The sequence below is a fragment of the Panthera uncia genome, chromosome F2, assembly GCF_023721935.1.
Source record: "Panthera uncia isolate 11264 chromosome F2, Puncia_PCG_1.0, whole genome shotgun sequence".
In the NCBI taxonomy this organism is placed as follows: Eukaryota; Metazoa; Chordata; class Mammalia; order Carnivora; family Felidae; genus Panthera; species Panthera uncia.
Genome location: NC_064812.1, coordinates 34,966,185 through 34,980,635, shown reverse-complemented (window position 1 = coordinate 34,980,635; position 14,451 = coordinate 34,966,185). Strand labels below are relative to the sequence as shown.

The 14,451-nt window shown below is 37.7% G+C and overlaps 1 protein-coding gene across 7 annotated transcripts in view; it reads right to left on the bottom strand.

Annotated features, from left to right (window-relative positions):
• Positions 1-14,451, bottom strand: part of UBR5 (ubiquitin protein ligase E3 component n-recognin 5) — a 137,418-nt gene that overhangs the window by 20,351 nt on the left and 102,616 nt on the right. For 4 of the 7 annotated variants that reach the window (XM_049633532.1, XM_049633534.1, XM_049633536.1 and 1 more), the window contains exons 35-47: positions 12,808-12,931; positions 12,092-12,203; positions 10,535-10,666; positions 9,538-9,799; positions 8,718-8,982; positions 8,336-8,547; positions 5,526-5,756; positions 4,965-5,038; positions 3,609-3,781; positions 3,386-3,499; positions 2,153-2,373; positions 607-727; positions 412-516 (exon numbers count right to left, since the gene is read on the bottom strand). In XM_049633532.1, coding sequence (XP_049489489.1) covers positions 412-516; positions 607-727; positions 2,153-2,373; positions 3,386-3,499; positions 3,609-3,781; positions 4,965-5,038; positions 5,526-5,756; positions 8,336-8,547; positions 8,718-8,982; positions 9,538-9,799; positions 10,535-10,666; positions 12,092-12,203; positions 12,808-12,931 — 2,146 coding nt within the window. The remainder of the gene's footprint in view (positions 1-411; positions 517-606; positions 728-2,152; positions 2,374-3,385; positions 3,500-3,608; positions 3,782-4,964; positions 5,039-5,525; positions 5,757-8,335; positions 8,548-8,717; positions 8,983-9,537; positions 9,800-10,534; positions 10,667-12,091; positions 12,204-12,807; positions 12,932-14,451) is intronic. The other 3 variants (XM_049633533.1, XM_049633538.1, XM_049633537.1) reach the window with 2 other exon arrangements.

Below are 14,451 nucleotides of genomic sequence, written 5' to 3'. Positions count from 1 at the left end.
TGGCTGATCTAAGGTCTGTGACAGGATATACACAAGATGAGACATACCAAAAAGTAAGGAAGTTATCAAAGATTACTGGAGTCCTGTGAAAAGGACTGAGGAGCCAAAAAAGACTCAGGACTCCCACTACCCAGAGACCACTGGTGCATCAGTGGAAAATAATCACCTTAATGGAACGAAGGACATCAAAAATGTTAAAAAACAACAACAACAACAAAAGGCTGAAAAATTCATTGATCATCATGAGATGTTAGGAAACCAACTGTACTACTCTAAATTTGGTGATTACCGTTTATTTAAATTTTTAATTATACAACATATATATCCCTAAACATGAAACATGGTTGTTATAACAGTTTTCAAACTTCATAAGTGACATACTACATATATAGTATTAGAAAATCTAAATACCTTTACCTCTAGTGATAAATCTCTTGACTGCTGGTTTCTCAGTTTTTCCATTTCTCTACGGAATTTTGATTCTTTTACCTCAAAACCACCCAATTCGGTTAGGATCTTTAAAAAAAAAAAAATGCATGACAGAATTATTCTCTGACGTATGTTCTTATCAGGCAGAACAGAATTAAAAGTGCTCACAACACATACTGATCCAGGTTCTGCTCCAACATCTTCCATGAACACCCTGCCGAATAGTTCCAAAGAGAGGCGCCAGCGTCCTAACAGCATATCGTGGGAAATAACCATTCCCATGAAGCTACACTGTGGCCTGCAAGAGGTTTAAGAGAAGAGGGGGGAAGTAATTTGGCCAACTATAAGAAGCCCCTGGTTTTTGGTCAATGACAGTAATTTAGTTGGTTTTTTCATATTCTGAACTCTTCATAGCACTTCAGTCCACATCCTCTCTAACAGAGAATCTTTTTATAACTACGCATTCTTCACAGAACTTCTCATTTTTACTCCATTATTCCTTCTGTCCTTTACATAAGGATACATCTCCCAGCTGCCTTTTATCTTCAATTTTACCTCTTCCCCTAAAGTCCAGGGTCCATCTACATTTGGAGGATTCCCAGATCCCTCTCTAGTTCAAATTTCCACAACAGACCAGAATTTCCACAACAGCCCATGGGTTGAATATACCCATGTCCGTGACATGTAACTCCCAACTCAACACGGGAAAATTGAACATGGCTTCTTCACTTCAATGCCACTGCCTCTTGATTTCTTTCAGTAGTACCATCTATTTCCCTACTGCACAAACTTGAAACAAATTTTAATTTTTCTTTCCCCTGTTCCTCCTGAGTGAATAAGTACTTCATGAGTTTCTCTTCCTTTCCATAATTTCCTAACTCATCCCCAAAGGCAATATTCTACACTTCAGCCCCCTTTTACCACTAGCCAGAACCTAGTAACAGTATTCTTTCTAACTTGTCTCCCTAACTCTAATTCTTCTCTCCTTCAATCTATTTGCTTCTACACATTCTACACATCTCAGCACAAGCCATATTGCCTCTGGAAAACTTGGGCCACCCCAGCCCACAATTCTTCCTTGTTTTTTATGGTTGTTAAACTGTGTATATAAAATGCATATAGCTTCCTAAACTCACTTAACTCCTCCTAAGCAAAATTAATTATCTGACAGTATAACCAAAAAACAGCATAAAGCAGAAACTCAACAAATCACTAGGTGATTAACCATACTGAGCCACAGTATGTATATGCTAGCGAATTTTTATTGGGAAAGCAAAGAACCTACCTCTTGCAAAGTAATTACTGACTGTGAACCTGGAAAAGAAGCCCAAGCAACTGAGATAGTCACAAATCTAGAAAGTTCTTTCTAGTCATTCACATGGTCCTCTTTGCTGAGCTGCTGGTAACAAGTCTATAATTGGCAATCTGACATGGACATATACTTTAACTCAGTACTGAACATTAAAAAACACAGTCAGAATACCCTCAATAAAAGAAAATCAGAATGTCAATCAATGACTAAAGTCACCAAAAAAATCCAGAAAATTCAAATTTAATATTTAAACATCTGATTATAAACGAGGAAAACACAGAAATAAGATTACGGTTAATTCTATTATTTACATACAAACGAAATTTTAAAATACCTAAATAAAAATTCTTACAAGAATTACAGTATCCATAAAGTAATGCAACAGAAGAACTATCTCTACTTAGCAAATACCTGAAAGACGTAAGAGGTGGCCCTTCACTTTCAGTCAGTCCTATTTCTGCTAGTAAACTGCTTTTCAATTGTGCAGCAAGATCATGAGCAGATGGCCCTGGTTTTGAACTTTCAGCTTCTTCTGGCACCATATTCTGTTCTTCCCCTTCTTTTTTTTGTCGATTTTGCATGTTCATTACATTTTTCAAATTGGCAGCATAAGACATTTTAGTTGGAAGGACCTGTGAATTTTTACATTTAAAAGTTACACATTAAAAAAAAAAAAAAAACCTCACTAGATTTCCTTTTCAACTTACTAATATTCCACAGAAATCACACGGAAGTTACGTAATTCCTTTCTGGTGTTTCAACTAAAAAGATGCAGCCTGTTTCTTTTCTCTGATTCCCTGGGCTGACCACCAGGAAACCACCCAATGCAGTTTCAGTGCATTCACCACAGTAGCCTCAGAGAACTTTTAAAGGAATCTCTTTACCTGTGGTTACTCAAATGTCTTACATATTTTCAATATCTGCAGGACTGCACTCTCCTTTATCACTTAGATAATAAAGAAAAAAATTCTATTCAACTACATTCAGTGCCTGCTCTTAAACGTTTCATTACATTTTCACTAGAGAAATAGTATGGATGGTATAATTTTAGGCTCTCAAATCAACCTTCTATCTAAAAACTAGATACGCCACTTAATTAGTTGTGTAATAACAGACATTCCCACAAGAAATGTATGTAAACTCTGCAAGCCTCAATTTTTTTTACCCATAAAATCAAGATAAAAATGTTTTCTACCCAACATGGTTATAAAGATTGAGACAGAATTATTCAACAAGTCATTATTAATATTACCTTATTTATTCACATCCTACAGTCAAAAAGAAAAGTTTCAAGTCAATACTGTGTATGCTCATATATAAAAAGATATATTCACATTATATATACATTTAAAGATTTTAATTTTCAGCAGCATTACAACATTCAACTCTGTGAAACAGGCAAAACACAAAAGGAAACTGCCATTTTACAGATGAAGTCACCTGATAAAACAAGTTAGTATCAAGGCAGGCTAGTGACACTGATGGAATTCTGAAATTATATGGAATTATGACATAAGGCAGGAATTTCTGATACTTAACATTATTTGAGGCAACACAATATTCTGGATTAATGCATTTCCAAAACTCTAGACACTGGGATAAGTCCTCACAAATATTATATTCTGAAGATCTTTACTATCTTACCTCAAGGCAGTTTCTATCCACTGTAACCTCCATTAAGCATTTCCCACTACTGGCAGATGAAGAATAAAGACCCTGACTTGGACGGCCAAAAAGATCCTCCTTTCTAGCGTTTGGCTGGAATTTTAACAGAAATATTCTAGTTACACTGAACACTTAAAAAAAAAAAAAAAAAAAAAAAAGTCACTTAAAAAGAAACCTTCTAAGACTAGTTTATTTAAATCACCTGCAACAGATGTGGCTGATCAGCCAAAGGGATGGCTTCAGCCAGAGGCACTTCAAATGGATTTGGGGGTATACATCCAAGGAATGTCATGGAGTCTGAGCGTCGGAAAAATGGATGGTTTTGACCAGTTTCTGCAGGAAGAGAGTCATCATCCTTATCATTCAAAGTAGCACCTAAACATAAAGAGATAAAGTATTTGTTTTTTAGAAAAAATTAGTTATTGGGGAACAATAAAAGAATCTTAATCTGCTCAATCTGAAATTCCTGTTCCCTCTTTACAAAATTTTAATGCCACTCAAAAACAATAGTCCAAAATTTTGATGGTATTTTTATGTGATAATTGAAAATATCAGCAGTTTAAAACGGTTACAATGGTAAATTCTATTAGGTATATTTTAACACAACAATAAGACTTTTTACAAAGTATTAGGAATAACAAATATTGTTTCACTTTGTACTGGACAGACATTTCCCATATCCTCTGTCTTTCTAGAAGATTCAGACCTGAATATAGCTAGATTCCTAAGCACATTCAGGATGTGGCTCACTGAGGAGTCTAAAAGGAGGAGATGGTCAGGAGCTGAGATATGAGCATTTGTTTACTTCCAAGTTCTGCTTTCTCTACAAAACAAAAATGTCTGGGCATCTCCTTCACCTCAACACTAAGTCAGCACAAGAACACCATCTCCCCTTAATGTAATACAACTTTCAACAGTAAGCTTACAGTACATGCTGTAAAAATAGTGAGCTATGGCTGGGTTTCAAACAACAGCAGTTATGTCAGTTGTCTTTCCCTGGGCTGAATAAAAGCACTAGTTGATAATAAGAAAATAGGCAAGAGGACAAATTTTTTAAATTCTACTTCAAAGAACAGCTAAAAATTACAAAGAGATTGCAGAAGACCCCAAAATTTCTTGAGTTTGGAATATTTTCTTTTTATTGCATTTAATAACTGTTAAGATTTTTCATATTTGGGAGTTATAACTGATATTTCTCATTTTCTTGACTAAATATATCTTGCACCAATATCAATAAAGGTTCTGCTAAGACTTTAAAAATGTAGTACTTACACACTTAAGAATAAAGGTAAACATAAAACTAAAATGCAAAAGGTACAAAAACAAAAAATACTGACTGTTAACAAGTTCACTACATTTCTTTAATTCATCCTTATTTATGAAGCAAATAATGCAAGGATATATAAGGAAAAATGGACAGAAAATGCAAGAAATGGGACATAGAGAAGAAAAGAGAAATTCCCACCCAGACAGAAAATAATGAAGTTAAAAAGCTTGAAGGGGAAATACTGAGGCAGCCATTTCTTGAAGTAGATTAGCAGATTTTCTGTACACTAACTTTGATTGGTGTCATCATCATTTTCATGTTCTGAATCTTCATTATCAATACCCAGTTCCAAGAGTTCTCGCGTCCTTTAAAAAGACAAGTGAGTCATTTTATATGAAGTATGGAGCAAAGGTGATGGGAACTACAAGCAAAAAAGCACTGAAAAAGTCAGTTAAGTATCTAGCCAATTTCAAACACTGTGATCAAGTTTTAGACTTGGGGAATGTTAGACTGACCAGCCAAATTATACTACAATTACAAAAGAGGCTCAAGAAAAGCAAAAGGATAACCACATTAAAAAATAGTGAGGACTTACACAGACTCTAATAGAAAACATGACAAACTATCTCAGGCATAAAGCTTAACTAAATTCTTAGGTTTCCTGTTTTAAGCGAGGAGCAGCAATGGAGAAAGGGTGAACAGACTCAAACCCACTTTCCCAAATGAAACATTCCTATACTATTTTCTCTTTAGTTCACTGTTCTCTTCACTCCAAAAATCAGACAATATACTAAGAGACCACACTGAGCAAACAAGTATTTCCTAAACCAATCCCACGGCAAGTATGGATACCTTTTGCGTTCCAGTTGAGGTGTGTCCAATGTTGTCTGCTGATTCATTGCTTTAATCCAATATATAAGGGCTTGAAAAACATATGCCACATGCTTCAATGAGCAAACATCCAAAACTGGAAGAACATCAGAATGCTCATCATTATGAGACCGCATTAAAGACAGTGCATAATTTAGGAAGTCCCCTCGGGCAGACATCATTCCTTGACGGGCGCTAAGCAATGTGGCACGTCTGTAGGAGTAAAAAGAAATGAAAATGTTTAAAAAAAAAGAAAGCAAATGTGAAACTTACCATTATCATAAATATGCAAAATTAGGAACTGAGAATATCCGTAAATAAAAACTCCTTAACCCTGTGACTCTGCTTTAGAGATAAAAACATTGTGCATGATCTACTGTCATGTACTTTATACAGGAAAGGAATTCTAGTGTCCTTTGGAAATGGACAAGGAACTCCTTCCCTACAGAAGACCCCAGTAGGTCTGGGGTAGGGTCCCCAAATCTATATTTCTAACAAGCTCCTAGGTGATGTTGATGCTGCTGTTCTGAGGATCACACTTTGAGAACCACTGTCTAACATGATACCAAAACACAAGCAACAAGAAAACACAGCACTAGACTTTATCAAAATTAAAAACATAGGTACTTCAAAGGATACCATCAAGAAAATGAAAACATACAAAAGGGGACAAAATTTCTGCAAGTCTGATAGGGAACTCAAGTCAGTCCAGAAAATGTTAAGTAACTCATACAACTCGATAACAAAAAGACAAGCCAATTAAAAAATGGGCAAAGGATCTAAATAGGCATTTCTCCGAAGATATACAAATGACCAATAAGCCCATGAAATGATGCACAACATTTAGCCATTAGGGAAATGCAAATCAAAATCAAAATTAGTTACCACTTCACACCCACTAGGATGGCTCAATTAAAAAAAAACAAAACAAACAAACAAAAAAAACCAAGAAACAAACAAACCACTAGTAACAAGTGCTAGCAAGGATTTAGAGAAATTAGAGGCCTCACATGTTGCTACTGCGAATGTAAAATGATGCAGCCACTTTGGAAAAGTCTGGCAGTTGCCCGAAAGTGTAACAGAGTTACATATGATCTAGCAATTCTACAACTAGGTATATTATCCAACATAACTGAAAACGTATCTATATAAAAACCTGTACACTAATGCTGACAGCCACATTATTCATTCACAAGTCAGAAAGATGAAAAACCCAACTTATGAATGGATAAAAATGTGGCACATCCATACAATGAAATATTACTAGAAAGTAACATATTGACTGATAATGCCAAACCTGATGAACCTTAAAACCATTATGCTAGGTAAGAAAGCTAGGCATAGAACACGACATATTGCATGATTCCGTCTATATGAAATGTCCAAAACAGGCAAATTTATAGAGACCAAGAATAGATCAGTGGTTGCTTAGGATGGGAAAGTAGGGCAAAATGGGAGGTGACCACTAGTAGGTATTTTTGTGGAGATGATAAAAATATTCCATAATTAACTGTGATGATGGTTGTGCAGCTCTGAATATATTCAAAAGTATGGAACTGTACACTTTAAATGGGTGAAACGTACATGAATTATATCTCAATAAGGTTATTATATTAGGGTGAGAGCCACAGTGAAGTAAAGGGAGAAGAACAAGTCACCAATCTAGATCTATTATCAGAACTCTGTTATTCGGGGAGTGACGAGCCTTACAAAGACAAGGCTTGTGTCTATTGGTGGAGCAGCCTTCCTAGGACAGGAAAGCAGAGGCCTCCCAAGTGGTCCAGATCTCTCTGCCAAGCATTCAATTTTGCCTTCTAGACATTTCCACCAAAACCTCTCTCAGCTCCTCAGTATTTTCAAAAGCCAAGTATGTCCATTCTACTGCTCTAGATTTTTCTCTTAATTTTCCTATTAGTTATTGAGAATCAAAGTCTAGCTGTAAATTCTGCCTCCTCCTGCTCTACCCCTCAACAAGGCCCTCCACTGTTAGATGATTTCAATGCTTCTCTCTCTCCTCCTTCCTGGCCTTCACCAGCCCCACTTAAATAAATCTATTACCTTTCAATGGCCAATTCCAACCATAATCTTGTTAAGGTTCCTAAGCAGTCTCCTAGGCCCTTGTCTCTCCCCTGTTATGATCCTCCCAAAGTAGCAAAGTTATTTCCCCTGAGCCAAAGCTAGAACCAAATCCTAGGACTCTGACCTCAGGTACCGGGCCCTTGCACTATATGGCACAGCCCCAGTGTTCAATGTTTGGGCTAATTCCTACTCCTGAAAAAGGTCATTTTATAACTGAAAGAAAGAAGACAACAAATACATAAAGAAATATACTTTAAATACAATTCAACAGACTGGGGGCTGTAGAAAAAGAAATTGGACTCGAGGAAATCAAAGAACAGCTTTGGTAATCCCACATACTTTCCTCTTCCCGAATACAAAATGCATTCATACTCAATCATGGTCAAAATCTTCCTATAAATACATGTCTTTCAAGGGACGGGGGAGGGAGGAGGGGAAGCTTGGAGGACAATGAAACAAGGATGTAGATCAACTACTTCAAAAATGAGAAGTATTTAGTATCAGATTCCTAACATATGAGTGAATTTTGAAAAAAAAAGCTTGGATTATAAACTAACTTATTCTGCTTCAACCACACAACAATTTAAAAAGAAGTAATACACTTCCCCCCCTTCAAAACAAAGTGAGGTCTAATGTAACAGCAATCAAAAAGCTCTAACTTCCTGGGATATAAGGGCTCTAACATTTAAGCATATATATTAAGAATTTCATACCGTCTGCCTTCAAGGGTTCGTAAACTAGCCTCTTCTCGTGCAGTCATCCTCTCTCTTCGAGCTGAATTCTGAGAAGCATGAAGAGGATGATTTGGATGTCCTGGATCACCAGCAGATGCTAATGCAGAACCATAACGTAATTGAGCTTCAGTAGAATCCATAATACTGACCATCCAGTTCCAAGTGGGAATAAGCTTTTCTTCTACATAATTCTATGAAGACCAAACTAAAATAGTTAAAACTATCCAAATCAAGTTAAATTTGATATATAGTAGTAATCTATAAACATTTAAATATCTGTAATGTTAATTCCTATTACATTGGAATTTTCATAATTGACATCCCAAAATTTATTTGGAGTAACTTTTCAATGTTTTCATACCTGTAAGTTTACTGCATCTTGATAAGTCAATTTCACAGCTGCTGGAATCTGAGAGTACACTAGGTGATTATACTTAGGAATAAGGCCCATCAAGTCCGAGATTTGTCTGATAACAATGCTGTAAGCCCTGGCTAAACTGCTCGCAGATGTTAAGTAGCTGCTGGCATTGCTAGCTTCCAAAGCAGCTGCTGCAGCAGCAGCACTCGTGCTGATGGTACCACTCCGGCGTAAATTTGAAGGATCAATATAAATCAAACCCGCTGAACTTGCTACAAAGGAAAAAGAACAACCACAACAAGCTGTCAGATGTTAATTGTGTTTCTCTGGCACTGTATATATTTAAAAGATCAACTGTTAACGGCAAATATGGTCACGGAGTGAAAAACGTGGTCTTAAACCACACTAATTTAAGGGAGGGCAATGATGAGAGAGACAAGAATTACTATAGTGTTCTCAACCAGATGCAATGTTGCTACTGCCCCTGCCCATAGAGGCACATTTGGCAATGTCTATAGACAGTTTTGGTTGTCACAAGAGGGGGGTGGGGTTGGAGGAGAGACTGCTACTGGCATCTGATGCATAGAAGTCAAGGATACTTCTAAACATCCTATAATGCACAGTCACAAAGGATTATTCAGCCCAAAGTAACAATGGTACAGAGACTGAGAAACCTTGATATAATCATATGTGAATACTTTTTTTGTATTTGAACTCAGTAAAACAATGAAGAACTATTATGAAACTACTTGATTTGTCTAGATGAACATACATAATTTTTAAAACCTACTTAAGCACTTTCGAGAATACCAAGTTTTCAGACTTGCCTGCTGGTGTGGATGTGCTGGAAGGGGCCGTGCTGGCTGCCCGCTGATGTTGGGTGTTGCGGACAGCCCACTGCATGGACCGGGGAGCTTGGGCAGCACCGTTGGCATGGGAGCTATTTGTGGTTCTCTCTAATGGCTCATCAAGCATAAAGGTCTCCTGTTCTATGTCATCACTTTGACTACTGCTGCTATCAGAGTCACTTGAGTCATTTGATTGCGAATCATCTTCAGAAAAGAAGGCAGGAACACTGCTTGCACCTAAATTTTTCATTTTTAAAACCAAAATCAATGTCAGTCTGTTGATACTTAACGTTTATTTATTTTTGAGACAGAGAGAGACAGAGCATGAACGGGGGAGGGGCAGAGAGAGAGGGAGACACAGAATCGGAAGCAGGCTCCAGGCTCTGAGCCATCAGCCCAGAGCCCGACACGGGGCTCGAACTCACGGACTGCGAGATCGCGACCTGAGCTGGAGTCGGACGCCCAACTGACTGAGCCACCCAGGCGCCCCTGTTGATATTTAAAACTACAGTGTACTCCGTCATTCAGGAAAATATTACATATATTAAACAGAATGCCAGGCTATACTCAATAGTCCACAAAACTCATCATAAAATAGTTTAATTACTGGGGTGCCTGGATGGCTCAGTCAGTTGAGCATCCAACTTTTGATTTCAGCTCAGGTCATGATCCTGGGATCATGGGATGGAGCCCTGTGTTGGGCTCCACACTGGGTGTGGCGTGGAGCCTGCTTAATTTCTCCCTCTCCCTCTCTCTCTTCCCCCCACTCTACTTCCCCCTCCCTCCCTCTCTCCTTCCCTCTGCTCCTTTCCCCTGCTCATGTGCTCTCTAAAATAAGGGAAAAAGGATAAAGTTATAAAAAAGCTTAGCCACCCCTTGTACAAATCATAAGTATAGTTTAACCATTTCATGCTGAATATAAATATGGCCTTAGTATAAGCAAGAAAGCTGGATAAGGAAAAGGTAACATACCTGCTTCCGAGCCAGCGGTTGCTGCTGTGACAACACTTCTACGCCCACTAGCATTATCTTGGTTGCTATGGTTACTTTCACTGTCACTTTCTGTTTCAGCTGCTGCTAACAAGTCCAGCTCCATGTCACTCCCTAGGAAATATATTTAAATAAGAAGGAGGGAAAAAAATATAAGCACACTCTGGAACAGATAGGGTCTAATAAACCAGAATATCCTAAGTTAGCGGTGGGGGGGGGGGGGGGGGGGGAAAAGTGATTATTATTACAGTAAGCAAAGCTGCCTGCTTAGAAGGAGAAAAATGACTAGGCAAATTATGGTCCTCAGTAGACTATTACACAGCAATTCAAAATCTGTTCTGCACAACCTTAGGTAAAAAGGGTTGGGCAGGAGAACTTCCACCAATGGGTAGAACTCTGGGCTGGGACCACTGCTCCATTTTCATCTGTTTTACATATTGGGATTCCAAAAGAGGAAGGATGAAAGCTAAAAACGTCTATCTAGAATTTCATGGTATATACACATCAAAACATAAAATTATAAATTTGTGCAGTTTATTGTATGTCAATTACACCTCAACAAAGATGATCCCCAAAAGTCTATCCAATGGCTACTAGTAAGAATGGTTATGGTGGTAGCAAAAAGGCCAAAAGAATTAGTCAGTGGGGGGGGGGAGGCACAAAAATTACACATACAGTATCTAAAAGACATGCATGGGAATGGGGCAGCAAAGGGGAAGGCTGAAGGTAAAAATACAAACTGTTAGGTCCAGGTGGGATTATGGGTCATTTGTTTTCCTTTTCTCTAATTTGCAAATATTTCCTAATATGATTATGACTATTTTAACTTCCTTATAAGAAAAGAGAAAGTTAGGGGCGCCTGGGTGGCTCAGTCGGTTAAGTGTCCAACTTCGGCTCAGGTCATGATCTCACTCACAGCTCATGGGTTTGAGCCCTGTGTTGGGCTCTGTGCTGAAAGCTCAGAGCCTGAAGCCTGCTTCGGATTCTGTGTCTCCCTCTCTCTCTGTGCCTCCCATGCTCACACTATGTCTCTGTCTCCTTCAAAAATAAACAAACATTTAAAAGAAAAGAAAAAGAAAAGAGAAAGTCAGGGGTGCCTGGGTGGCTCAGTTGGTTAAGCATCCAACTTCGGCTCAGGTCATGATCTCACGGCTCGTGAGTTTGAGCCCCATGTCTGGCTCTGTGCTGTCAGCCAGAGCCCGGAGCCTGCTTTGGATTCTGTGTCTCTGTCTCTCTCTGCCCCTCCCCCCCTCACACTCTCTCTCTCAAAAATAAACAAACGATACCAAAAAATTTTTTAAAGGAAAAAAAGGGTAAAGAAAGAGGATACATTATTTTATACATATAAATATATATGAGCATATACATATATATTTATAGGTGTGTAGCTGCTTCCTAAAATTTTGAAACAGATGCTACAGAATCCCTAGGCTGGAAATATGTTGAACATTACAGTCAAATGGGGCTTTTCTCTGTGTTAATATCCTTAAAGATACCTGATGTACTCATACTGAATAATTTCTCAAATAACCTGCATACCGTCTTCATCATGCTCATCATGTTGTCCCTCTGCCTCAGCATTTTCTTCCCCATGTTCTTCCTGTTCATCATGATGATCCTCTTCTCCAGCCACACCCTCCACCACCTCAACCTAAATCCAGAATCTCATTTGTAGACAATCAAAGTACATAATAAACCCACAACTCTACCAGTGTTCCTCCACAGCAACGTAAACTTAAATACAAAGATGGCTAACTACAGAGAATATTAGCAATCAAGAGTTTGAAAATCGTTGGCTAGTGACAACGTGCAATCAAAAATTATGTCAGATATCCTAAAATTTGTAATTGTCGTCCCTGTGCAGAACCTTAAAATTAATAGTTTAATAACTGGATGGAAAGTGTATGTTTTTTTTTAACTTCCACAGTAATAAAATTTACCTAATGAATATGCAGTATCCATTCTGCCTTCAAATACATTGCACAAAACTGCTAAAACTTTTTTTAACATTGAGGATATCCTTTCTATTAACCCTAAGTAAAAAGCAAGCTTCTGTTTCCAGTTTTGTATTATCCACTAAATCAAGGATTTAAATTAAAGTATTTTTAACACATACAACCACAAATGAGAACACATAACAAAACTCTAAACGTTAGAAGCAAACACATGTAATGGTAGTAAACTACTATTAGTGAAACTTCTTCCCTCCCAAATAAAAGCGTCTCCTCTACCACAATTAAAACAATTACAACCACCTCTTCCACGTCTGCTGAAACAATGTCATCCTGTTCTTCATCTCTGCCCCGAACAGGCTGCGACTGGCTGATGCGCCTCTGCTGTGGGTTCCGGATGATGTAAGAAGACTGAGACTGACTGGAGCTGTGGAGAATCAGGAGCTTATGAGGCCACTGCTGCCACACGGCACACTTTTTATGCTTCTCAGTGTCATTCGGTGTGACCCACTTACTAGGATGTTATTTTAAATCTGACCTAAAAATTCTTGGAAACTAATAATCCATAGATCAGAAAAGATGGACCCCAGAGAAATTAATTTTACCATAGAGATTTAACTTAGAAACCTCAGAATTATTTCTACTTTTCTGTAAGTCATTTCATATTTGTTAATGCACATAACTGAAGCACATGAGTCCTTCCCACTGAAATAATCTCCAGAAAGTATTTTTCCTTCTCCACTGCCTTCAGTAACAACAGTCCTCAACTTCCAAAGGCTCCGACAGCAGCATTCATCCATTAACAAAGTATGAATGGTGGTGATAAGTATGCTTATTACAAGTGATCTACTCTTCTAAGAGATCTGACATGACCTACTTTGCATCAGCTTATTAACCACTGACTTGTATGTAGAGGGAAAACATTAGTTGAAAAGTATGAATTTGAAAATAGAATCATAACAAAAGGTGGGTGGCCAAAAAGTTCTACTTCCTTAAAAATCTGCCTTGGAAACAAACAGCCAAGAAAAGACAGATGCCTCCATTATAAAAGGAAGGGGAGAATGACAGAATGCAGCTTAAAATGCAGGTCAGAGATCAGAAGATGGTTGTTAAATAATCCTATGACCTACTATTATCCTTTATTTACAAATTAAGAAACGTTAAAGACCTTTAAACGTGTTTACACTGATCCTGTTCTTTCCTCACCTCAGCTGCTCTTAGAAATAAGAATCAAACCAGTTACACATGAAGAATCCACTCAAACTCTCCACCTTCAAATAGACAAGTAGTCTCAATATAGCGTTTAATACTAGAAATTTAAGTAACTGGTTCTTCACAGAGCCAGTGAATTACAAAACATATGAGGAAGCTCAAAGAAAATCTGAAGAGATAAAAAGGGTATTTCCAAACTAAGATTTCAATATTTCCAGTATTAAAAGATAAAAGTCAACATTGTGTAAAGCCACAATTAATTAGTATTCCTTAAAAAGAAAAAAAAAAAAAATCCTGGAACAAACATCCACAAGATCTATCGTCCCCTCAAAGAACATTAAGGAGTTATGCACTTAGTATGTATAATACTAATAACACCCAAAATATATGATACCCCCCATTCAGTTTTCTTCATACCACGATTCAACTTTTTTCCCACTAGACTTCCTGGCACAACTATAGTCCTGAAGCCCTGTCTAACAGGAGTTGTTAAAATACTTCCAAATTTTGGGAACTTCTAGTTTCAGCAATTTGCCAACTGAAGAGAAATCCCTCTTGGTGCAGAACACCTAAATACATTAAATATTTAAAAACAAAGCACAACTATCCTGGTGATAAAGGGAAACAACTGTACTGAATAAGCTTGAGAGCAATGGTGCCACCATTAACACCAAAGCCATCTGCTGATGTCTCTTAGGCAAGAAGGGTTCCAAGGAGCCACAGATTTCACAGGAG